We start from the raw sequence: 26,432 nt of genomic DNA, 5'->3' as shown, positions 1-26,432 counted from the left end.
AAAATAAATCTACTACCGTTAGTCATTTGTGTGCTTTGAGAAAAAAGATGTCAACGTGAACTTGTTCAAAAGGTTTTTCGGCAAATGTTTTTTTTGTGTATTTTTATAGAGACTTTGAGCCGGCGTGGCTACATTCGCCTCTAATTTCGGCAAATGTACTTTTTCTTATTAGTACACTTGCCTTAGATAGCGTGTATCCTTCGCAAGGAGTTTGGTGTCCTCCAACTCGTACTCGGTGGTAACATTGATTATCAATATTATTCCCAATTGTCGCATAATATCAACCGTGGCGGCACTTCCAACGCAGAGGTAGAGATTTTTTCGGATTGTTGAAATTCTATCATTCCATGGCATAATTTCCACCGAGGCAGCACTTTCACCATAACCAAGGAGTTTTTGGAGCTTGGAAAATCTACCCATATCTAGTAACATGGGGAATTCGCGAGAAACCGTACTACATTCCCCGTTTGTGGAATTGCATTCTTTCCTCTATACGCTACCACTGGAACGAGGAGTTCGTGTACCAGCACGATCCATTCGAGTCACCCGACATCGAACGCAAACAGTACGCAGGAATGAACCAACTGTTTTCTGTTATGTTCATTTGCGTTGTGTACGTTTGCGGGGATTTCTTTTGCTCATTTAGGTCCATCAAAGGAAGCCCACTCGACGCTTATGGTACCATGGTACGCGTGGAGAGAAACTGAAGCGTTACTACTCTACGGATGCAAAGGAATAGTCGACAGTAGTACAATTGTTGGATTCGTCGTTGAATGCGTTCCGATTTGTTACGGTGTGGTTCTAGAATGCTGGCGAATGATGCGACTGCTAGTAGAAGTCAGTCTACGGCTGCATGAATAGTTACATTACAAAATGATCATCAACGACCTGCCAAAAGAATTTACAATAACTTGAATTTTAAATTTCGTATATTAATCTTTACACTATATCTATGAACCGATGTAAAATGGTTCTTTGCATACAGATAATAATGTGCAAAGCATGTTATGTCCATCCACATCAAAATCTTCAGTTTTCTCGCCGCTGTTGAAGTATGTTATGATCTAAAAACACATTTTAATTGGTTAGCTGATTCGTTCGATAGCATGCTACATCCAGGCCTACTAGTACGTACTTCCTTAGCTCGGACCGTGTCGTTGGGTGCCGAGACTCCTAGTACCTCGACCCACTCGGCGCAAGCACCATTCAATGGCTCCGATAGCATCACTTGAACGTTAACACCATCTGTCGATTTGCCGCTGAACGACTTGCAGCCATCATCCGCGCTGGCTACTTTCAGATGGATGCTTACTGGTTTACCAATGTGTTTTTTCAGCAGAGCACCGTTTACAATTGATCTACGCTCGAATTGCGCCATTGCGTTCGATATTGTTTCGTTACTTTGCTGCCAAAATAGCGTGATAATGACGAATACTTTCAAGAATGATTTTGTATGTGGCTGGAAGAATACGCGCTATTTTTCAATAACAACTTACCACTGTCATTTTAAATGGCAGCTGCTGTCACTGTTTTGTCTGTTTTTGACATTCATCTCATTCGCAAGCAAAGGTAGCAATTAAGAAAAGTGTTTTCTGTACAATTTTCAAACATTTAATGGAAGAGAAGTTTCCTTCAGATCTATGTGATACTTGGTATTTGTATTTGTTGGTAGAATTGTACATAATTCACTTCATTTGTCAAGCACAAAGTGACATTCTAACATCGTCATTCGTTTATCAAAATAAAACATTGGGTTTTTTTCCTTCGAGTCTTCTTGTAGTTTGAAGCATTTTATAACAAAAACAACGAAAAAGCTTGAATTTCCATAATTCGGAAATGGGGTGCGATGGTGGTACAATTCCTCGCCGTGATGAACTAGTGCGACTGAAGAAAAAACCAGAGCAGGTATGCTTACATCAGATTGCATTGCAAACCTCCGTCGAATTGTTATTAAATTCCATTTCTTTTTTTAGAAAGACAAAGATTCTGAAAGACAATTTCGTTGGAAACATTGTGCACTTACCCAGTTGAAGCTCCAGCAACCGATTGTAATGTGTGGCCTAGGCAGATTGTACTCGAAGCAAAACGTCATTGAAGCTTTGCTGGATAAGGAGAAAATAACCGAATCCTGTGCCCACATCAAATCCCTGAAAGACATCAAAAACCTTAATTTAACGGCCAATCCTGCCTACAACGAATCAAAAGATGACAAGAGTTCCCCGTACATTTGTGCATTGATTGGACTTGAAATGAGTGGACAATTCCGTTTTGTTGCGCTGTGGACGTGTGGTTGCGTATTTTCAGAACGTGCGCTAAAGGAAGTTAAGGATAAAGTCTGCTCTGTGGTAAGTATTGTCCTGGGGAAATCAACTCCTCGCAGTGGAAATACTTCTCTTTCCGTATTCATTTTATGTGTATGTGCATTTTTAGTGCCAAACACCGTATACCGAGGAAGATGTTATCATCCTAAATGGCACGGAAACGGAAATGGAACAAATGCGTGTCAAGATGGAAGCAAGAAATGTTCGAACAAAATCTGCAAAGAAGTCAAAGGGGAGTAAAACATCCAAAACTGTCGTACCTTCTGCCACGGTCACATCAGCTGAAGCATCTGGGTCTACAGTGACCGCAGATTCAGCAGGCGTTTCCGGATCGTCAAAAACTTGTGACCCGGAAATAAACGATACAAAAATAGCTAGTTCGTCTGCTAAGATCACTGGCGAAGGAAGCAGTAAAGGAAGCAGCAAACCGATCGTTCCCAATAAGCGTGCGCTGATAAGTGACAAAATCGGGGAGGATCCAGTTTTTAAAAAATCCAAGGACGACTATAGTGTTGCAAAAGATCCAAAGGCATCCGCCGTGTACAAATCACTTTTTACATCTCATGAAAGTGAAAAAGATCAAAAACGTGCTCATTGGGTCACTTATAATCCATTCTACAACTAAGGTTGTACATGTTCTTTATACCATAATTGATCACGTTTTCTGCTCCGCTCGTTGATGAAATATTTCATTATCAATTGAGTTGACTTAGCCTATCATCTTTATTTTCCGTATTAGACATAATTCTGCTGCACTATCTGAGGAGTTATCAAAATCGTATAATTAAAACAAATATATGACAAGGATAATAAATCTTATGAAATGTGCATACTATAACACCCAACAACTATCTTCTTCGTTAAAATGCTAACTATCCTCTTAAAACATTGCAGAAATCATAGACAGATATACTAATGTACGGATTGACCAAACATCTTTTTAGAGCTCTTGTTCTGATTTTAATGTTTACTAAGAGTTTTGGATATTTTAAAATTTCCTAATACCAAAGTTCAATTTGTATGGAAATACTATGCAGTTATGTAGTATAACAGATATCCTTCATGAACGGATGAACACTACTCCATTGTCGACTGGATGAGCTTTCCTTTGAACCATAGCAAAGTGGACATAGAATTTGTTAGCATGGTGTACAGCGAATGATTGAGTTTTTATCGAATTATTTCGAACCAATTGTAGAGATTTTTTTCTACGACTTTGTTTTCCATAATTTAAATGTGTTTTGTGCGTTACTGGGATTCTGAAGTTGAAATTCTGGAATTGAAGTTAGATTAGGAGATGAAATCACATTTATTACGAGCATTACGCAGTTCAATAGTGATAAAGCTCGTGAAATTTGTTGTTGTCACAAACTCCAAAATACATTTAGCAAAAACCATATCGCGCATTGCCTTCTTGTCTAATTTATCTCGTATTTTAAAAACCTGTTGTCAGCGCTCAGCCATTATGCACCGAACGAGGTGAATAACGTCAAAATGAAACCTGTTCTAGCTTCCCATCTCTCGAACGTCGAGTTTGACCAACCTGCTGTGTTGCATTGAAGAAATCTCGCTGACGCTGGGAAGTGGTTTTTTGTTTGTTCGCTACGGAGTTTCGGTGAATCGGAGTTTCAAGAGGAGTGGCAAAAAGTGGTCAACATTTCGTGAAAGCGTTTTACGAACGTGAAATCTAGTGAGTGCTCCTGTTACCGTATAAACTGGTAAGTGCAGACTTTATTTTATTTTACCGGCTCACATGCACGCTAGGGTGGATATCGTTGATCTACGAATGCGCAAACGCTCGGTTGGGATGGGATAGTGGTGGGTCGGGCCATTGCCCTTCGGCTGGTTTTTTGTTTTGACGGCCGGCTGCGGCGTAACCAACTTCCACTATATATTAGCATCAACGGCTAGGGATCACGATGGGAATATATTCTTGAGATAAAAACAATATTCCGTTACATCGGACAGGGCAACGCCGCGTTCGTTCGACGGCTGTGAGTGAGCCATCGTCAGTTAAAAGCAGCGTAATGCTCAATGACTCACAAAGGGATACAATCATACACCCGATTCGTCATAGCGCTGCGATGAAAGGGTGGGGATCAACAACAACAATGTTAAGCTTACTCACGGACGGATTGATGTGCCGGATAGCGCTCTCCAGCAACCTGTATTTTATTCGTACTGATGCTTAATGCAAAAAAAAAAGGGATGAGCAAAATCTGCAGGTGGTGTTTATTTTACTATATCGTTTTTGGCCCTACACGTAGCGTGCAAGTATGCGTGTGCATAGCTGCATGTGTAAGTGGATACAGAGAATGATACCGGCCTGCAGCGACAACCATTTACGGCAGGGTAGGGTTCTGTTATCTATCGATTTGGGCTGAATTCGATGAAATGATTGCAAAAGCGACAGCAATCGAAAAAAGTTGCTTGCCGAAAATAGATCCGATCGTCGAGAAAACCACTCATTTACTAGGCAGAAAAAAAAGCGAATAAAAAATCGCGCACGGCACGAAGTTGTCTAGTAGTTTACATGGCCATGTTTTTTTTCGCTGAGGCGGCGATCCGTTTATTTCGGTGAGTTGTGTCACCCAGTATGGTGCCAGTAAAATTGCACACGAACTCCTCGATAGTTTCCTCTTTCAGTACGAGATGCTTCTTTCCTAAACCAAAGAAGCCAAAAAATCGTACTCAGGTGAAGTATGACACCCCAACGGAGAGATTAATGGAGGATATCATCATCGTTATTACCTTCGCGAAGTGCATAGCGGGCCTCTACCAATTGCTACTTGCCCTCATGTGATGCAAGATAAGACCAAAAGTGGTACCTATCCTGTGGACATTTTGCTTGTCCCTTTATGCATGGCATTGATGGGACAGTCTGTGGCCCCCTTTCTATATATGTGCATGCGTCAGAAAGCGGTTGGAATTGGTTGCCTTAAATGGGCATGATCGCGTCCAGCGCAAATGACTTCTTCTAGGTGCGGCTTATGAGGTAATCTGTAAATTATGATTTTTATCTGCTCAAAAGTTGGACTTGGAGATACATGCTGTAAATCTGCCATCAAACAGCGAGAATGGCTACAAGAGCCCCCAACAAATTGCTAAGAAAATTTCCGACTGAGCTTACTTTCTCTGCTGCACGCTCAACACCCTTTGATGATGTTTAATTCATCAGCCAGTTCGGCGCAACCGTGTGTGGTTAGACATCGAACGGTTCTTGTTTCCATCCAGTTCCGGCTCACGAGTCGAGGAAGGCGCAGGTTCGGTTCTGACTGAATAACGATATCAGCTTTCTTCCCTTTACACTGGGGCGGTTGAATTCCTGTTTGTGGAGAACGTTTCCTGTGCGTTGCAGAGCAAACGCGCATCGCCCGCTCTTATTAAGTGGCCCAACCATGCAATGTATACGCGTGCGATCCTCGTACCGATCCGTGCTTATTTGCGGCGCTGACACGCCATTCCAAGATGCAATAGAAGTTATTTTGTTAGCAGCAAACTTTAGCTAGCTCTTTCGTCTGCAATTTACAATCACTTTTTCAACCGAAACAACACCCAAAAACGGTCTGTAATCGTTTTCCTACAATATTTTGTTAATATTAATTTCCTCATTTTTCCATTCGCATCATGGCGCTATTAAACAATAGTCACGTACTTTTTTTAAGCTTGATCAATCATCACAATCACATGCACTCGATTATTTTTCAATGAAACATTTAAACACATATGTCGCTACATGAGCTTAAGGTCATCGAAATCGTAAAAAAAGGAATAATGATGGCTTTTAATTTATGGCAAAAATGAATATAACTAACCCTAAGATTAATTAAAATCGTAGCCTGTTTATCGTAATAATTTGAATTGTATATTTACCATTGGCATCGTATTTGCCCATTGTCTGTTTAATCGATCACCGAGAATTAAATCATGTTATCTATTTCTTCTTTTAATCTTAATATTCGTTTTTTTTTCTTTAAATAATCAGTTCATGGTCATTAAAGAAAGGTTGGATGGATAACAAGACAAAACTAATAGATTTGACCATTTTTATAGTTTTTATAGTGAAGATGTCTCTCCCAATATTTGATCAAACTTACGTTTTTAAATAGATTGTCTTAAAAGGTCAAAAAGTTCCCAATAGTGGTTTTTATATTAAGAAGTGACTTGGATATTTTTCGTGATCTTCGTAGCTATTCAATCGTTATTCGTTTTGTAACTCTTTTTTAATCGAATCGTTCATACAGGAAAAAAAGCTAAAAAAAGACAGGCCCTAACCGATAACAATTGTTGCATCATTAAAGAAGAAGAAGCTATTAGGACATATTTTATTAATTTTACAATTTTCTCTCTTAAAAAAGTTTGTATTGATTATTTTAGATAAAAATTAAAATTCATCTGTTAACTTAATTAATCATTAATTTCTCTTATTATCATTAGAATATTCCATTGCTTACGCTAATACTAATATTTACTTCCAATATAAAACATTGAAAATAGAATAAATGAAGCCTGGTTAAGCTGACGGAATGATGAACTTTTATTTTTTCACAGTTCCAATGCATCTTTTCTAAGAAATCAAAAAGAAAAGAAGATCGAGTTCCTCATTTGAAAAAAAAAAACGATGTGGGTTTTTTTATGTCACACTCATTGATTAAAGAAGCGCTATTTGTTTTTATAATAGATTGGTTGGGGTGTTGTCCTATCCAAGGTGTCATCAACACTTTCTCTTCCGTTAGCTAATGGGAAAGATAAGTTTCAATCTAGAGAGAAGATAGAACCATGTCGCTTTTGGTGGGGAAAAATACTAGAGCAAAAGTCGTACGGAGTCTGCGCCTTGGGTGGATTTGATTTCGCTACCAGGCCATGTTCAGTTTCTTTTGTATTTTTTGAATACATTCAATAAATAAACTTCATTAACCAGATTGGTTAGAAAAAAGGTCCACATACTTATGTGTATGTCTAAAATTTTGTTGTTAAAAGTTTTATCACCTTGTTTTTATCAAATAACGCGTTACATACTTATATTATACACATGTTCAATGCCTCAATCGCACCCTTCTCACATCAAAGATACATGAATGAATCGTGAAGAATGCTAGTGAGTGATTCGGTTCGGTAGGTTTCGAGAGAGCCGGTAGTGCCCAGCAGCTTGGCAAGTCGACGATCATGGAGGATTTTTTTAAATCTGCAAATGCTCTCGTGATAGGTCAGTGCAGTGTAGCACCTTTGGAGCATTGTATTTGAGATACGAATCCCAGAGCGGAAATCCTGGGGAAAATCGTGTTGCATTCCAACAAAACAGAACAGGAAAATGTAGCTCGGGGAGGTGTATACTCGGTTTGGCTCAGGACAGCAGTAGCATGCTCGTGGTACTCCCGGAAAAGTTACGTCAACCGACGGTGGTAAGCATCATCTCCAGCAGCTTGATACGCGTTTGGTCCGTACACATCCTTCTCGACTGGGACTCGCAGATTTCATCCAGTTCGAGCAGAGCTTCCAGTCGAGCCTGGAGTTTTGCATCGATCGGTAGCATTTACTGCGGCACGTTGCGGCAGCTAGCTCTCCACACGGCGGGAATTTATCTGAAGTGTTCCGAATTTGGCGTATGTGTTACTGTCTTCGAATTTGTGTCCTTGTTTCCAACGACGAACAGTGAACGTTGTGAAACGCAACATTCAATTACTAGGATAGTTGCGTTTGATCCTTTTTGCCGTGGAGGAAAAATAAAACACCAAATTAGCTAACGAAATTCTCCCAGCGACTGCTGGTGATTACATGTGGGCGTGGATGGAAGTGTATCCGGAAGCATTCCGCTGCCGCCACACCCACCCGATTGTTCAGTCGCTCGTTAGTCTCCACTCTTCGCTTGGAGTGTTCGAATGTAGCTCGTATCCGTTCGATATGATATCCTTTTACCGTCCGGGGAGTCTTGAGTGCGATTCAGCGTTCGCTTATCACATATGCAGAAGCTTTCAACGGGCGACAATAGCCTGATAGCTGGTTGTTCGTTTTCTTCTCGTTAAAATAGAGCGCCCGTAGACAGAAACAATACATTGGTTTAATTATATTGCGAAAAGTTCATAATAAATACGTAAAGGACGAATACTATGTTAAAGGTGGGATTTATCAAAAAAGGCAAAAATGATTTGGTTTTATGTTGAATTTTTTTAAGGTGTTCATATTAGCGAACCTGATAAGCGAAATGGTTTCGTGCTTAAGAGCAATAATTGCGGAAATCCCGTTTGAAAAATTCTCGGAAAGGTCAATGAAATAAGCGCAGGTTGAATAGAATCATAAGATTATACTATCCTCTATTTCATTTCCAAGCGCCTCTCGTATAACAGATGGGTGGATATAGTGGCCCGCTGCTAGGAAGGATGGAAAAATGCTCATTAAATATTGATTGATGCGACTACGAAAGTAGTCGTTGGTGGTAGCTGTTTTAGCTCATACTTATTTTGAATGATTCCGTAACGAAGCCATTGTGTTCTCAATCCCGTCAGGATCTTATATTGCATGGTGTTTTTTCGTGAAAGCGTGTGACCTAGTTTCTTCGTTACGCTCAGATTTCATCAGTCCAATAATTCACTACACGGGTCAGGAAAGCGTTTGCATCCCTGAAGCAAGCAATATTTCTGTACAATGATTAAGGGTGACAAGTGTGTAAGGACAAGTAAGGAGTCCCCAATAAAAATCGTCCTCGACATTATTTTCTTTCTTTTTATAAGAGAAGCAAAAAAGAGATAAAAAATAAATATAGGAAGAGAGAGAGAGAGAGAGTGAAAGAGAATTATGCGATTAGTGTTGCTCTTATATACATCAGCGAAACAAAAAATAGTACCCTCATTTTATTTTTTATAAGCTTATTTTGAGACATTTCAATAAGTTCAATATAATTGTTTAGTTCACTGCTCAACAACTTGTGATTAGTTTTGATTCCATATTTCATCGCTACGCAGTAATACGTGAATGAAAAAGGTTAAAATCAAAAAAAATTTAAAATTTCATCAACGAATCGCTCAGAATTGTTAAAATGTGTCAGCCAGGAGACTTATGATCCAGCCTGATATATCGCCAATTATCTTATCGTACGGACCGTGATACTGCCATTAATATTTATTTTTATTAGTTCTTAACGTCCTCTGTCTGAAAAAGTTGGAATTATGTGTTATCGAATGTTGTAAAAATATTGTACACTTACGTGTGTGGGTGCGGGTTTGCGTAATAAGTGCATTATTCACAGTACCGCGGTACAACCGCGAGATTTAGCTGTAATAGTTAACGGTTATTTCGTTTAAAAACCTAACAATAGCTTATCTTGCAAGCAGAAGGCACGTGTTGAATTTTACCACATGTTGGAATACAATATCAGTCCGTGTGTTCAGTGTGTTGTTTACTTGTTAGATAAAGAATAACGTTTACCAGTGATAGATTGAAGCAAAAATTTAAAGTGTCAGCATGTTTTCGTGTTGCCGTTGCGTAAATCCTAAATCTCCGAAGCAGAAAGACAAATCGGCCACCGGAAAGGGGGATAACTCGTCGGAGTCAGATGTTTCCCACGAGGAGGACGATAACGAGCAGCTAAAGAAGTTGAACGAAACGAATTCGAGTGCCTGTAAAATTTCGGCTGTGGATAACCTCTCACAAGATGACGAGGAAATCAAGGTAGAAATTATTGAAAACTCCGATAATCTACGATCATACTCTGGCTGCTCGGCGGCAACGACTGCTGTCTTGAATGGGTCTGCGTCACCGGAACCGAAGGAAGCGGTCGAAGTTCCATCCGATTTAGAACAGGATTCCTCCTCGCCACCGTTTAACAACCCACCAGCTACGGGTAACGCCGAAAAAGATGAACAAAACACTTCATCAAACCCTGTTGATATCGATGAAAAAACCACCGAAGAGAACGCTACCGATGCAACACCGGCCGGTACAACCGGGTCCACTTCATCGTCACCGGCCAGCAAAACGCTTTCGAGTACCGAACGAGGCCAAACTGATCAATCAGGTCCATCGTCGGGTGTGGTTACTGAGATTGAGACAAAGCTGCCCAATGAATCTACCGATGCGGACTCAACCGGTGATGCGACCAATACCCCGCAAGAAATTCCACTCCCCGTTGGTGAGATGCTGGAGGAACAGCGCCTTGAAGAGAACGAACAACGAACAGAAGAGGGAGCAATGTTGCGCTCTCTGGAAAACGATGAAAATCCGCTGAGCGAAACCCACCATCCGGTGGTTGTTCGTCTATCATCGCGGAAAAATTCATGCGAACTCTCCGGCAGCTCTGAGAAACAAAGCGAAGGTTCTCCGACGCGTGGAAACGACGATTTTCCACCGCCTGCGGATGATTCTAGCGAAAAGCAGCTGGAACAACTGGAGCCACTGAAGCAGCAGCTGTCAGAAGATGGTAAGGATCAAAGCCGCGGAATAATTGAAATGAGAAAAAAACCAACCCTATTTGTGGCCAAAATACTGCACCTGACAGCTCGTGCTGCTAGACTCTATCCCATTGCCATTAGCGGGGGCGTAACGTTGTCCACATTGGTTATCCTGCTCAATGTTTCAGCTGAAGCTTGAATGAAACTTTGTTCCAATTGTCTTGACCTTTTCAGTTGAAGCATAACTTTTTTTTTGCTACCATCGGCATATACGCGCGAAACTTAGCGCTTGAAGTAATGTCATGAAAAACGCACATATTTTATTCAAATCAATAACACAAAACAGGTCTTGGAAAATAAAGATTAAATATTGAATTTTTTTGAAAGCAGCAATACTCCAAAATTATATGCATGCTGACGTTCGAATATTGACGCTCTAATTTACTACTAAATTTGAAACCATTTTTGATATTGTCTTCTAAATAGCGAGCATGTGTTCTTTATGTCCTTTAACTGAGGATGTATCATATTTTTTGTTAGTCTTTTTAATCAATTGTTTTCGCAATTCGATGTGCGTCTTAGAAAACAAAAATGAATACATAATCAAAACTCCGATAATCTTATTTGTGGATAACGTTATATGAAATTCTTATTTTTTTTGCACGAAGATTGAAGCACTGATCGTTGTTATACTGTAAACTTTGTGTGCTTTTTACCAGATGAAGCTGAATGTCAATCATTACCAAGAGAATCATCAATTGAGAACGATACGGTTGTGAATGATCTTGTATATCTGGTGCAACACGACGAGAGTGGTGCTATCAATGATCAAAAAGGATCAAATAATTCTCAGGACAGCGATGAGATTGCTTACAGCACTGCCACTGTTGTTCCGCCCGTGGAACCTTCAATTGAGTCGTCTGCAACATCTCCACCTCTTTCGAGCTCCGACGAAACGGTGGAGTGTGATGGCGAGAAGCAAACTTCATCGTTCGTTGTGTCCAAGATGGACCGCCTTAAAAGTGAACCAAGCAATAGTGAGGAAACAATAGAGGAGACAATCGACGTGGAGCGCTTTTTACCGCGGCCAGACGAAAGCAAGAGTGACGATGATAATCCACTCAGCAGCTCCAGCGATGGAAGTGCTGCAGTCGAGGGAGGAAGTGCCCCCGTCACCACCAGCGACAACGAAAACGAGCCAAAAAGTTCCGGTGCAGCGGACACGGCGACGGCAACGCTCTCTTTGACGCCATCACCACCGGAAGCGATTGCGGGCGGTTCGCCGGAAACGGAAGGTGACGACGAGGAGGAGGCAGCGAATGCGGCCAGCAGCAATAACAACGATCAGGTTTCAAAAAATTCAAGCGAAGAGCGTGAATCAAACAACGACGACACTTCCACGTTGTCCGAGTCGGTACCAAACACGACCACGAACGGGGGCAGCCCGTCAGGGAACGAGGGTGACAATAGCAGCAGCCGTAAGGAGTCGGTTAACAGCGACGACACGACGATTCGAACGCAGGTCTCGTTTCGCGAAAGCTGCCTCTCGCGTCGATCATCCAAGTCATCGATCAAAAAGAAGGTAGCCTATAACGATAGCACGGAGGTGATTCCGCCACCGGAGTATCCCCCGCCAGAAGATGATGATTCCGTGTTTTCGGACTCGGTTCCGGCCAAGTTGCCACGGGGCGACATGTGCACACCGTATGCTACCAAGCGGGGATCACTGCCAGGCATGATAGCGCTTCCGGACTGGTTTGCCGAGGATCGGTTGATGATGTTGGTATCTTGCATTTTGACGTACTGAGCAATTTTGATCGTGTAGTGCTCTGATTCGTTTTCTCTTCGTTGCCACTGCTACTGGCTTTAGCTTCTATTATTCCATATCCATCAATTTGTGCTATCATTCGATATCATCCTTAAATAGTAAAAGAGTTAAATAGAAGAATACAAAACGTTCTATAATGCGCATGATATGCTACAATTGTTACAAACACACGAACGCCATGCTCGTATCATCGATCACACATTAATCATGCACTAGGTATTCATCTTTCATAATGCTTCTTCTTTTGTACATTGATATGCGTGATTTGTCGAAATATCTGTTTTATTGGGAATGTATTGAGTTGAAGAAGATCATATGTTTTATTTTCACGCAATCATGAGACAAGAATTTGTATTCATCATACTTTCATCTTGCTGTAGTCTTTGTTCCCATGAACGTCATAGAACATTCGTTTCACAATTCAACACGTTGTGTTTTGCTTCTTAGTTCATAGTAGAACTTAGTAGAAGTTCATAACTTTCGCTCAATGATTCCGCAATAGGGTAAACTAAAGCTCATCTCATTCAATCGTACAAGTTAACCGTAGTTCTGCGCTATGTATGTCTTCTTTTTTTTTTTTTGGAAAAACTGTAAAACACCTCTGTAAATCTGTTTGTTTTTTTCGTACATTTTCCCTGGAAACACTTAGGGAAGAGGGTGGTATAATGGAGCCGCCCACTACACCTATAGGACGCGATGAATTGGCATTACGCAGGCATCGGTTCTTCTCAGAACTGCTCAATGCAGCCCATGCCGCCGTGGAGCACCGTGTTCGGTTTGATCCGTTGGGACCAGAAATTGCCAAGGTCCCGACGGAAGAGGAAACTGAGGGTATTACGCAATTGAACGATATTCCATTTGTTTTTCTGTCTGTTTTATCTTACTTTTTTATGGTTCCTGTTTTGTTTTACCTACATTCATGTTATCGGTTGTTGATTTATAAATTCTAAGAAAAAAAAACACTATTTATGAACTTTGATAAAAGCTTAAATTAATGTTATTCATGGAAAGGATTTTGATGATCCTAATTGAAATTGGGTTATATGTTTCATTAAATGTTGGTTTTCTAGGAACATTTTGGTGGGTTATGAAACACACAGTCCTTGCCATACCATGGAGTTTTATGATCACTATCTTCAAGGATTTTTCATATATTGGTGCAGGAATGTTCCAATGAAAAATTCTAGATTATTTGTACGGTGGTGAGGTGGAATTATGTATCGAAGACGGCATTTCTTCCTACTAAATCACACAATTATATCGAGCTCCTTAGCTTAATCTTAAAAAATATCAAAATGTATCATCTATTTCGAAAAAAATCGAAAGGAATCGATACGGCATATCGTTCATCAAAAACAGGGTTGAACAAATTTCACTTAGATACGATTGCATTCGAACGAATTTCACTTACATATGATTGCATTCATTAAATTTATCATAGGATCAATTGATAGCGACCAACTTGTTTAACGCTAAAAAGTTCAGACGAATCTTAGAATAATTTTTGACGCGTGTTTGTTTCGTATTTCATAAAATGTTTGAATATGATAGCTCGGCCAGTGCATCAGTACCCGTTGGTTCGGATACTAATAACCTTTCCGTGCATTTTATTACGACTCGAGTCCTAAATAGTTACGTTCCGATAAAGGCAGTAAGCACCTGTAACAAGGAACAATTATGCTAAATGTGTGGTTTCCGGTTGATGCTCCTGACCAGAGCGAAGTCGGAACTAACTGCGCGATTCCGGTTGCCCAACTGCAAATACATCATCTTCTCCAATTTGATTCCGGAACCGGGAGAACCATGCCACCATTGTAAAGCGGACATTATGAATAAGGAGAACAGCCTTCTCCTGCCAGCGTTTAGTGTAGTAGATATGGCTACATTCATTACAAATATTGAGCATGCATTCAACTTAAGATGAGAGATTGGGCACATATTTCACTACCACAATCCGTTGGCGCCATTCGTTTGAAAAAAAAATCAAAGCTTCTGACTAGTGGCTCTCCATCGATTGTACCTTTTCAGCTTTGTAAATCCTGTTGTTTCAGCGATGATTGGAAGTGGAGTAAAGATCTCTTATTCTGTGTAAAAAGAGTCCAATATGAACTTTTGCAAGAGCACAGAAGAAATAGTTCAAGATCGTGGGGGACAAACTCGAAATGTGCGTGGCTATAATATTCTGTGCGTGTTTATTTAAACCTGTAGGCGGTGGACTAAAAAGTTGAAAGATGAAGCTAAGAATAGCAAATATGCATCCTTCGTCGAATAGTTGTATACTCTAACACCAATCATATTCCAAGACACAACGAGAGGTCATCCGAAGTGTGTTGGTTTTCGTGTAAACAATAGTAGAAACGCGTTCAAAGGGCGATTAGAAACCGCTTTCTAAAGATTAATGTCAAACGCATGAGAAGATGATTATTTTTTCCACCTTGTACAATCGTGCATCTCGCGAATGGACATGGGTTTTGCAAAACGACACACCCAGAGCGAATGAATGCACTGTATTGTACTGTCGGGGGGTGTTCGCCTCGTTTTTAGTCACTGTTTCGATTAGCCGGGATGCTCCTATCTCGCTCGCTGTTCTACCGAATCTGAAATACTGCCGCCCATACGTGCAAGCTGTACCAGCTGCTGCCCCACCCAAGACTACTGCTGTCCGCCCGCCCTCCGTCACCTTAGCAGTCACGATCGACGTCGTTTTAAGCGATGACACTGTCGGGAAGACGGTGCGCGAGCTACGCTAAGTTGTTGTGCGTTTTAATAGCGTTTTAAAATTAGTTCGAATTTTCCCACCATTCCAACACCAGCGCACCACTGCTGACGTCCAAATATACACCTCCGCGTATAATAGCCGCGTCCGTTTGCCAGGATCGGGACGGGGTTTTTTTCCAATAGGCGAAAATTATTCTTCCTGCGTTCCGATCGCGTCACTAGTTCAGCTAAACTTTTTAGGTCGCTTGGTCGAAATTCAGGAATTTCGGGTTTTAATCACACAGAACGCGAATACGGATGTTTTCTATCGAATGTGTGAATTTTTCTTCAATCGCGTACAATCGATCTTTTGCATATAGCCATATCATCCACACCAATTGCCACAACGACCATGAAGCGTCGGCAGGAGTGTGAATGTTTATGCTGCTAGCATTTGTTTTTTTTTTCTTGTGGCTTATCGTTGTTCCGTCCAAAAGTGCGTCCGGTCGTGCGCGATTTTTCGGAGGTAAATTCACCTGGATTGTGTAGTAGAGTTGTGCATATGGTTCTTTTGCTGGTGTGTTGAATGGGGCAGGCCCTGAGCGCCTGTTTTGGGCGCACGCTGATCATACACGATGTGAAGACGTGCTCCAATCCAGGTAATGATCGCGAGTAGTGTCCGTGTTTGTTGGCAATATTTGTGGAAAACGGGAAACGCTATAATAACAGTGCCCAGTGAACTATGAATGTGGTTGCAGAAGCGTTACATGGCCTTGTGACATAGTGAAGGTCACGCAATTTGTTCATACGATGAAGAAAAAAATGCGCCTGGACTTGATCTTCTCGATTGATTCCCGTGGGGAAGGGGCTGAACTCAATGTTTTCAAGGGAAAACTTAAATAAGAGATCGTGAGAGAGGAGGATAGAGATCAAGGCCACTCTGAGAACTAAAAAAAGAGTATAGAACCTCCAAAAATAGGCAGGCACAAACATTTCATCACGTTTATTCATCTCAGCATGTTTTAACGCGATCGAATGTATTTTAGGCTAATGCTTTGATGGGAGAGAATATTTCAGTACATGGTTGTCAAGCTTTTGGAAGATATATTCACGTTCGTTCATTCATCGAATCGAATAAGCGTTTTTTTATGAATGGGAGCATCCACACAGCATGACACATCAATGTTTGAAGCAATCCATATAAATTTTGTTGATTAAACTCCACAATTAACAGTGTATTATCTCGCGAGTTTTTACGTTATTTACTTTCTCTATTTTACGTATCGTATGTGTTCTTGATTCCTTCCTTTGGTTTAAGTTTCATCAAAAGTGGATCGTTAAAACTGATTTCCTATCTCGAACGTTTCTCTCTCTCTCTCTCTCTCTCTCTCTCTCTCTCTCTCTCCACAGAGTGTGATCCAGACCTGAAACCGTCCTCGGCGCGCGAGCTAGAGTGCTTGATAGATCGTCTAGAGCGTATCGTGGATCGTCTCGAGCGTACCGTTTCTGCGCGTGAATTAGAAGAAACGCGACGCATACTCAAAGACGCCTGCATTGTCGGAAAAGCAGTGATCCGATCGAACGGCACCACCGGGAGTGATACGAAAAAACCATCATCATCGGCGTCGATCATCTCGCCGCGCAAAACTTTGGTAGACGATCAGAACGATCTGCCAACGGTTCTTCCTTCGACCCCACCGCCATCGGCATCCTATTTGCATCAGCAAATAGACTCCCTCGAAAGCAGCCTATTTCCCGAGTTTTCCGATCGCCCGGCACAGGAACGGCAGCCAAAGCAACTATCCACTGTAATACACAAACAACCAACTGATATTTTAAACCATACTAATCAATTGACCACCCAAGAGCAAGGCGTCGCAGTATTATCATTCTCCTCGCAGCACGGCACCGTAGCAGAACACGCCAACAAGATGAGCATCAATGCTTACGAGGATATTATGCTCGGCTCATTCGCCAGCTTCACTGCGTTGTCCAGCAAAATTGGAGGCGATGTGGCCACCCAGGCGCAGCTCGTGAAGGAAGCGTTTGAGTGAGTACCCGATTCCGAGCACGGTGTCCTGGAATAAACGAAGAGAAACTGTCGTTCACCACCATGGTTTTGTTTTTTTAGCGCCCAATTTGCGTTTCTCAAGGTGGCTGCTGCTTCGAGTGCCCCATCGAACACGGAGCTACAAAACCTGCTAAAGCCTACCTCGGATAAGATTTCTACGATTCAAAGTTTCCGCGAAAAAAATCGCACCTCGCCGTTCTTCAATCATCTGTCGGCGATAAGTGAAAGCATTCCGGCACTAGGATGGGTCTGTGTGGTAAGTGTTTAATTGCAAGAGTGAATACTGATCGTTGTACTGATTGTTGTAAGGATTTTACTGAATTATGCATGCACATGGTACATTGTAGGCTCCTACTCCTGGTCCGTACGTAAAAGAGATGAACGATGCGGGACAATTCTACACAAATCGTGTGCTTAAAGATTGGAAGGAGAAAGATAGCACTCACATGGAGTGGGCCCGTGCCTGGATTCAAACACTGACGGAACTGCAGCAGTACATCAAGCAGCACCACACAACCGGATTGGTGTGGTCCGGCAAGGATAAACCGGCAACTGGTGGAGCGGCGGTGCCACCACCTCCACCACCCGGTGGTCTGCCACCGCCACCACCGATGATGCCCTTGGGTGACCTGTCGGCTGGTGCCGGAGGTGTCGGTGATGACAGAAGCGCTTTGTTCGCCCAGATCAACCAGGGCGCCGACATCACGAAAGGTACTTTAGACACATCTCCACGTCCCTCGCTAGCGCGAACCTCAATTGCCGTTTTTTTTGTCTCCCGTCTGCTGCAGGATTGAAGAAGGTAACGGCCGACATGCAAACACACAAAAACCCGGGCTTGCGATCGGGCCCTGCCCCATACAAGGCTCCAACGGCGGTGACTAATGGTACGAAGTCCGTGGCAGCCCCGGCAGTGGCCAAACCACCGTCTTTCACGCGGGACGGTAAGAAATGGCTCATCGAGTATCAGAAGAACAATCCAAATCTCGTGGTCGAGGACGCCGAGATGAACAACGTGGTGTACATGTTCCGTTGCGAAGGTTCGACGCTTCAAATCAAGGGCAAAATCAACAGCATCGTGATGGATTCGTGCAAAAAGTGTTCCCTCGTATTCGATTCGCTCGTGTCCTCGGCTGAATTCGTCAACTGTCAGAGCGTTCAGATGCAGGTATGCGATAGCCGTTACTCGTCTCGTTTTAAGAGGATATTTTTCAAAATCTGATTTATTTTTAATTATTCGTACCGTTCCGCAGGTTCTCGGTAAAGTACCAACGATTTCCATTGACAAGACTGATGGCTGCCAGATGTACCTGTCGGCTGATTCGCTCGAGGTTGAAATCGTTAGCTCCAAATCATCCGAGATGAACGTGATGATTCCGAAGGGATCCGGCGGAGATTATGTAAGCCTTGTTTAGTGTACGGTTTGGGAACGAGCGCGTGCTGATGTGTATGCATTTTCTTCCATTTTTCCTGCAGACCGAGCAGCCGATCCCGGAACAGTTCAAAACGGTAGTGAAGGGCAGTTCACTGAATACTACCTGCGTCGAGAGTCTTGGTTAAAGCAACGCAGCCCAGCAGCACCCTGTAATCCGTTGTCGTGTGGTCGTTTTTGCTGTGAGGTTTTGTGTGCGAGAGATACGTTTTATGAAAATTTATTAACTAATAATTTCCTTTTTTATTATGAAGCTGGAAAAGGAAATAAGATGAAAGTTGTAACTGCAACAGTATCTAGAAATTACGACAAACGCCCGTTCAAGTATCCCAATATCTAATTACATAATTTTAAACTAAAAACTAAAGTAAAGAATCCAGGCCAATGCAGGGGGCTACCACAGTGGTCCTGGAGGGACGTTTTATATAGGAACTTAAAAGTAAATATCCAAATTCAACAGGAACCAACCTATACCCAGTCAAACCCAACGAACAAGATCGCAATGTGTCTATTGATTCACTTTCACGTGAAACTTTCAAGAAAGAACCATAAAATTAGGATTTCTTTATTTGAATTACTCTTCATTACTATTGTTGCGTGAGTGGTGTTTTTCCTTTGCGTTTCTGTCCATGATTTGAATGAACACTCTTCATGGTCTTCCCTGTTGTTTACGGCAACATGTGTATGTGTAAAATAAAAGTACGTCGCTTTCTTTTACTTGATCAATACGATACGCTCATGCATTTTTTCCAAATTGAGATTACACAGCAAAAAATGTCAGATTAGCGGCGTCTCTACTAAATTGAAATCGCACCCTTAGAATCATCGCTTTTAGCAGCATTCAGAAACACCCCATTAATGGAATGATTTGAATGATACACGTTTGCTTCAAAATAAATTCCAATATTTGACCAACCGATATACAATTCATTCGAGAAACAATGTCCATCAATCATGTTATTGGAACTAAACGAAGTCGGAATAAATAAAGACACGAAAAGTAACCATTGCTGTGTTAAGTGCGTTTGGAACCTTATGTAATGTTGTTGTCCTAATCCCAGCGATAGTCACTATTTTAATAATACAAGAAAGAAAGATCGGCACGCCAATTATTTCAATTTGGCCAGGTAAGTAAATTTATCAGGAATCTCGAGGACGGTGTCTACCAGTGTCTGGTAAGTCTGGAACAGCAAATGAACCCCATGGATCCAAAAAGGTCGCTCAAGCACAACACAAGCAGGACACTTGCTTCATAATTTCGAAAAGGTGCTTAAATTGATTGGAAACGCCCAGTTGCAGGAAATTTAGAATATCGTGTCCTTTACAGCAATTTAAATATGCTCTACACTTTCTGTATGGCCTACCTAGGTATTGTCGTTTAAATCGAAAATTGAGATTGTGACGATAAATTTCACAGGATAATGGATCTTATACAACAATAAACGAAGAACATGTAAAAAAAAAAACAATTCTAGAACGGGTGTTATTTTATCAATTTGTTTTATTTTCTACTTTGTTCAGACAGCGCAACGCCCCATCTCTGAATAGCTGAACGCAATTGGAATTATTCGATCAGTTCAAAGTAACGAAAGAAGACATCTAACCTTACATCGTGCAGTGAAATAGAACTATCTCGATAGCCTAATTAAATGCTGAGATACTTGCGCTATATTGGTATGTTAACTCAAATTTGGAAACGCCTAGTGAAAAATACGGTAAAACACAAGAGTTTGGAGGGACAATGTGTGACATCGAAAGAAGATGGTTAGGATTTACTGTTCTTTCTTCTTTAGTCATTTCTCTAATCCTTATGCTGATGCGGTTCCTTCTCCTTGATAATCGAAAAGTCTAGCCTCATCCAAATGATCACAAACACGAACAGCACGTACAGGAATCCCACAACCAGCAACGGTTCCTGCAACATCATCACGCGGGAGAAGTTGTACTTGAGATTGAAATCGTTGATGTGATTTTCGACCACATTTCGCTTGCTAAACGTGACCACCGGACGTCCGAAAGTGTCGAGGTACGTGTAGTGCAGCGAATCCGGTTGCCTCTGAATCGAGTAGGGAGCGATCAGCTTAATGTTGTTAACGCCCTCCGGTAGAATGATTTTCGTCACAACCTCATCGACCACCATATCGTCGAAGATGTGATCGACTACACGCATCTTCAGCAGGAAGTTGTCCCCGTTCTGGAACAGGTACTCAAAACTCGGCACATTGTAGCCGAGGGTGTAGTGCGTGCGCCAACCGCCAAACAGGGGAAACCGAGGACGCAAATCTAGCTCGACGGCATCCTTCAGCGTACGTAGCGCCGAGGTAGAAATGTTACCATTCGTATCGCGATAATAAACTCCGGTAGCCGACGCCGGCAGGAGTGTTTTGTAGGATTTCACGCTGGGTTGATTCGAGCGGGTGTCCTTCTGATAGTCGTAGCGGGAGAAAGCACCCTTTAGCGTGGCACCCGAGTGAACGATATCGAGCGTTTCTTCCACGGCAATGTTACCCCAATGCGATAGCTCGATTGTTCGTTCCAGCCGGGTCACGGTTAAGAACGGAGTGTAGTTTTCAAAGTGGACTGTCATGGCTTCATGAGAGAAAGCTAAAAAAAAAGGACAATATATTTCAAAAGTTCAGTTCGATGTTTGCTCTTTGGCAACGAAACACCCACCTGCCACGTTATCGTACGGGCCGTAGGAGATCGTACTGTCGGCTTGGGCGCTGGGTTTGAACTGCGTGAAGCTTTCCACATTCCGGGAACTCAGATGTACCGTCGTTTTTTGCGTCACCGTTGGGTAGGGGGAGTAGAAGTAAACATTTCCAAAGTACTGCACCAGTTGACGGTCGGTCTGTGCGATGGCCGACGGGAATGGTTTTAGTGATTTCGTGAACACGGTCTCGATGTACACGACGGGACTGGAGGCACCGGCCGGCAGAGTCATGCTGAACGTTACGCCCTTCGGAGTGGTTGTCTCCGTGAGCTTCAGTTCCTTCTTCGAGGCATCCTTCGCCGATATGAAAGCCAGCCGGTCGCGATCGGCTTCCGGCACAAGGAACAAATAGCTGCTGATGGGCTGCTTCGATTTGTGCTCTAGCGTTATTTTGTAGGAAATCTTCACCAACTGCGACGTCAGATCTATCGTTCGATCGACGGCTCTATTTTCAATTTCCATATCAATTGCCGCGTGGACGAACGCACCAGCAACCACGGTGGCCACAACGTAGAGGAAAAACGTCAATTTTTCCATTTTTTCGAAGTATTAGCGATATTACACGGCTAGAGAAACTTTCCGACACAGCCGACCACTGCGCCTTCCTGAGTTTATCAATTTTGTTTCTCGCCCATTCATAAAACACCGGAATGGTGGGTTGATTTACGAACGCAAGGCTGGAAGCTTCAAATTGGTTCAGTACAGGGAGATTTGTGGTCACGAACCGTGTTTGATACGGTTTCAAGCCGGATTGAAATTTACCAATTGGACACGCCAGCCGACATGAGTTATTGACGTGTATTTTTTGGCGTAAATTGTCAGTGCTGTTGCCAAATTGGCTCAGACAAAAAGCGACCCAAACGATAAGTTCGATGATGAGGCTTTTTAGTTTCCCAAGACATTTTCAATGTATTTTTAAAATTAAGACAAAGTGTTACAAAAGCATTGAAAAATTATAATACATGATCAGTATCACTAACTCTAGTAAAAAAAGGGAATTCAGTTGCATTGTATCTCATGGTTAAATAATTGGGTGTACTCTCGTCACTGATTCATGAGATTTTTTAAACTACGGTAAATATAATTAATATCTAGTACACAAGATTGTATTCGAAAATTTTAAAATTATATTAGAAACGTAATCTTTACTGTAGGCTATTATCGCATAAAATAAAACCTAATATTTCAAGAATCAATTTGAATTGTTCGTAGTTTATTCTGTACGTTGTCCATTAATCATCATACCGATGAAAAAGTTGTATTTTGTAGTATATCTAGTAAATTTGATATAGTACTTATGTTTTATGCCTTTTGTTGAAGTTCCGATTGTTTAGTGAAAAAAACTAAAATGTTCATTTAATCAAACCCAGTCCTAACAAGGTACAAATTTCATTTGTGTCGAAAAATTTATCCATATCTATGTATGCATCTATTTATCAGTATTAAATTTGCACTAAGGTTGGATTGATAAATATAAGTAATTTCATTTGTATTTTTTGCTGTGGCCTTTAGCAAACCCAAAATAATGCCTCTGCTTTGCACTTCTTACGCATGATCTTTTACCCATAAGGCCTGTTTTCTCATATTTCCGATACTAGCGGCGACGACTGAATTCCATACACAAACACATCACCATACGGAAGTATTAGAACTCTTATTTGACAATATAATAGCTAAACATAATATTATTTAATTTTTAGGTTTTCGTGTATTTCATCTTTTCGAAAAAATTGAAATAACATACATTAGTATCGGAAATGATCTCTTCGTCTTAACGAGCAGACACCGACACCTGCCACACGCGGATGATGTTATCGGAGTAGCCAGCGTACAAAGTCTGACCGTCGGTCGACCAGGCCAGCGACAAGCACTGTGGCGGGTCACCGTTCTTGGCCGGCTTCAGCTCCTCAACCATTGTCTTGGATGCAAGATCCCAGATCTTGATCGACGGTCCATAGGCCACGCACAACCAATAGCGGTTAGGCGAGAAGCACAGCGCATTAATGACTTCGTTGTGCTCCAGAGTGTGCAAATGTTTGCCGTCGTTCAGATCCCACAGGAAGGCCCGGCAATCCTTGCCGCCCGACGTACACAGAGAACCGTCCGGTGAAACGGACACCGAGTTCAGATATCCATTGTGGCCGAGGTGATCGATCTTCAGCTTGCAGTTAGCCAGATTCCAGACCTTCACCACACGATCCCAACCGGCCGACACGATAATCGGGTTGGTGTGATTCGGCGAGAATCGTACACACGATACCCAGTCGGAATGGCCATCCTCCTGGATGGTGTACTTACATTCGGCCAAGGTGTTCCACAGCTTGATCGTCTTGTCACGCGATCCTGACACGATCTGACGATTGTCTACCGAGAATGCAACGGATAGAACATCCTGTAATAGGAAAACAAAATCAATATTAAAATCTGTTCATAAATGTTTCAAACACGTTAGGAATAATGATAGCTCGTAGGGCAATGTACAAAAACAATCTTCAAAATTGATCTGTCTCTCAACGAAATGGAGCTCTAAATCTTCCACGGAAGAAAGAATTGGAAAAATGAATTCCATCGAGAGTACTTTTCTTTAGCACGATTTAAATTTAATGAACGCCATGCGATTCATTTAGATAGAATTACACGGAGCTGGGATTGTGCGAACTGTCGGCAACATTAATTTTGAAGAATTGTTTTTGTAGCAGAACTTTCATTGTGGAATAATTTCCAGCTAAATTTTCACTTTGCTATATACGCTCCGTTATCTTTCATTTAAACATCGCTCGGCTTACATGCTGAATATCAACTCAATTGATAGTAAGTGGATGGGCAGTGTATCTCTCTACACCGTAAGCACAATCTCTCCCAAACGGTGAGTATACCTTTGTTTCCGTATCCGTGGTCGATCCTTAAGCACGCTCAGCAATCGCAACGTAAAATTATATACGGGTTGCACAAAATAATTCTTCTGCCACGCATTGGCGCTTTTATAAACCACCTGACTCATTCTTCTGCCTCGCATAGGCGCATTTTTAATCGGAGCCGTGAATTATCCTGGCTATAGCGAATACAGATCATTCATTTGCTTATTTCAACATGAAACAATACAAACGAGTGATTCTTTCTTCGCAAACGTCAATCAATCCATAGAGACTTTACCAAGCACGTGCTCGGTGACGCCAATAAGGATCGATAGAAAAATCCTAGCTAACGTTTTGTTTTCCACCAATCACACCATTACTCGGTATGCATTTACGTTGCCTGACTGCTTGACGATGCAAGCATTTATGAGAAACATAATAGTCACACCTTGGTATGGTCTTCAAAACGACGGGTTGACTGACCAGCTGCCAAATCCCACAGACGGAGGGTTTTATCCCACGAGCCGGACAGGGCATAGTTGCCGTCCGAGGACAACACAACGTCCGAGATGAAATGCGAGTGTCCATACAGACGTTTTTGCGGAATGCCATAGCTTAATTCATCCCGAGTCAGCTTCCAGACGATCAGAGTCTTGTCTGCAAAGAGTAGAAAAGTGAGGTTAGGTTTGACGAACATCGAGGGAACTTGCGAGGACCCAAGACCACATAACTGCAGTATAGCAAAACTTGGTTAATTTGGTAGATTTTCATTATTGTTACACTTTACATCCACATGAAACGTTTTAATTTCAATTTTCTCGTGGTGATACTCGGTGTGCTGATGAACGTGTTACGATTGCACGCGTCACACGTCGTACTTACCACGGGACGAAGACAAAATCATATCCGGGTACTTCGGATTCGTGGCGATTTGGGTCACCCATCCGGAATGGCCAAGGAGCTGGCCGCGCAGCTGCAGCGTTTCAGTCATTTTTAACCTTGGTAAACTTTTCACAATTTGCCAGGCAAATTAATTTCACAGCGAAGCGGACAACACGCCCGGTCCGATCGGAAGTTGCGAAGAAAAGAATGTGAACAACTGTCATTTCTCATACCTAACTGGTGCGAGCGGTAAAACGACCTAAACGATAAGTTCAACAGAAAGGCCTATTGAAATCTATGCGATCATTTCGAACTTTCAGATTTATACGTAGTTTTAAGATAGTTTAATCATTTCTTATTTATTGAACTATGGCGGCATGGGTTCAATAAACGCTGTATTTATGTCAAAGGTTTTTATATGTTACGAGTATACAAATATGTTATAATTATATTTCTTATGTTATAACTATATTATTATTCTCGTGTTACTAAAATCAATCTGAGTTAAAAAATGAATTTAAATAAAATTATTATTATTTATATTATTAATTATTCAATTAAAATGATTTTTCAGTTCACTACAGTACGTGGTATCGTTAAAATACCGGCAACCTCAAACGATGGGTTCTTAGTTTACAAAAACCACTGTGATGAGCAGTGATTAATCTAAATACACCGATGTGTCGTGATTCAGTAAGTTGCATTCACTTAAAGCGTGAATATCAGAATTTTATTGATTGCCTGATTAAGGGATTGTGTATGTTTACCGCTTAATTGTGTAACTGATTTATGATTATTAAATAAAATATAATAGGGAGAACTGTTCATGTATGTGCTTCCTTACATCAACAGTTTTAAAAGAACAATATTCTTTAAAATGAGATTGCAAATGAATAATCAAAATGAAGTTTGGCCAAGTGCATTTATTTTTTATTTTCTATTGCCTTTGTTGATATCTTTTTTATGGGTATTGAATTGATGAGGATATTTACTTAAAGGGTTTCTGCGGATTGAATTCTACTAACGTGACGCTTTGTTTTTTAAACATGATTATGTTCGAAATATTTTGTTTTGATTTCACAATGTTGACGTCTGCAACCGGTTGAGCCCTACAACATTTAATGTTACGTTACATTTATAGCGTTTCTCGGTTTGGTCATGTGCAATATAGGTGTCGTCTGTACTGGCCTTTAGCATTTTTTACTTACTTCTACAACGAACAACGCCGCGGCGGCCATTTTGTCAGAAGTGT

At 41.6% G+C, this 26,432-nt stretch overlaps 5 protein-coding genes across 5 annotated transcripts; 2 read left to right on the top strand and 3 right to left on the bottom strand.

Moving 5' to 3' along the window:
- Positions 1–950: 950 nt before the first annotated feature.
- Positions 951–1,378, bottom strand: LOC128724156 (uncharacterized). Its single transcript, XM_053817920.1, has 2 exons — positions 1,136–1,378; positions 951–1,064 (listed from the first exon to the last, which is right to left on the bottom strand). Exons 1-2 carry the CDS (start codon positions 1,376–1,378, stop codon positions 951–953), a joined length of 357 nt encoding a protein of 118 aa, XP_053673895.1.
- A 458-nt stretch (positions 1,379–1,836) lies between these two features.
- On the top strand, positions 1,837–3,186 carry LOC128725888 (replication termination factor 2). Its single transcript, XM_053819661.1, has 4 exons — positions 1,837–1,905; positions 1,974–2,354; positions 2,431–2,557; positions 2,642–3,186. The coding sequence occupies exons 1-4, from the start codon at positions 1,837–1,839 to the stop codon at positions 2,944–2,946; spliced, it is 882 nt and encodes a 293-aa protein (XP_053675636.1). The 3' UTR covers positions 2,947–3,186.
- Positions 3,187–9,779: 6,593 nt separating this feature from the next.
- Positions 9,780–19,720, top strand: LOC128724154 (uncharacterized). The gene is made up of 9 exons (XM_053817919.1): positions 9,780–10,734; positions 11,425–12,484; positions 13,183–13,364; positions 16,641–17,280; positions 17,362–17,557; positions 17,649–18,012; positions 18,090–18,466; positions 18,552–18,698; positions 18,775–19,720. Exons 1-9 carry the CDS (start codon positions 9,780–9,782, stop codon positions 18,856–18,858), a joined length of 4,005 nt encoding a protein of 1,334 aa, XP_053673894.1. The 3' UTR covers positions 18,859–19,720.
- Positions 19,721–20,214: 494 nt separating this feature from the next.
- LOC128722932 (dolichyl-diphosphooligosaccharide--protein glycosyltransferase subunit 1) lies at positions 20,215–22,018 on the bottom strand. The gene is made up of 2 exons (XM_053816624.1): positions 21,404–22,018; positions 20,215–21,334 (listed from the first exon to the last, which is right to left on the bottom strand). The coding sequence occupies exons 1-2, from the start codon at positions 21,978–21,980 to the stop codon at positions 20,532–20,534; spliced, it is 1,380 nt and encodes a 459-aa protein (XP_053672599.1). The 5' UTR covers positions 21,981–22,018; the 3' UTR covers positions 20,215–20,531.
- Positions 22,019–23,109: 1,091 nt separating this feature from the next.
- LOC128725259 (guanine nucleotide-binding protein subunit beta-like protein) lies at positions 23,110–25,370 on the bottom strand. The gene is made up of 3 exons (XM_053818988.1): positions 25,181–25,370; positions 24,747–24,955; positions 23,110–23,835 (listed from the first exon to the last, which is right to left on the bottom strand). Exons 1-3 carry the CDS (start codon positions 25,287–25,289, stop codon positions 23,215–23,217), a joined length of 939 nt encoding a protein of 312 aa, XP_053674963.1. The 5' UTR covers positions 25,290–25,370; the 3' UTR covers positions 23,110–23,214.
- Between the last annotated feature and the right edge of the window lie 1,062 nt (positions 25,371–26,432).

The sequence above is a fragment of the Anopheles nili genome, chromosome 3, assembly GCF_943737925.1.
Source record: "Anopheles nili chromosome 3, idAnoNiliSN_F5_01, whole genome shotgun sequence".
Classification (NCBI taxonomy): Eukaryota; Metazoa; Arthropoda; class Insecta; order Diptera; family Culicidae; genus Anopheles; species Anopheles nili.
The sequence above is the reverse complement of the archived record's forward strand: the minus strand, read 5'-3'. Positions and strand labels throughout refer to the sequence as shown.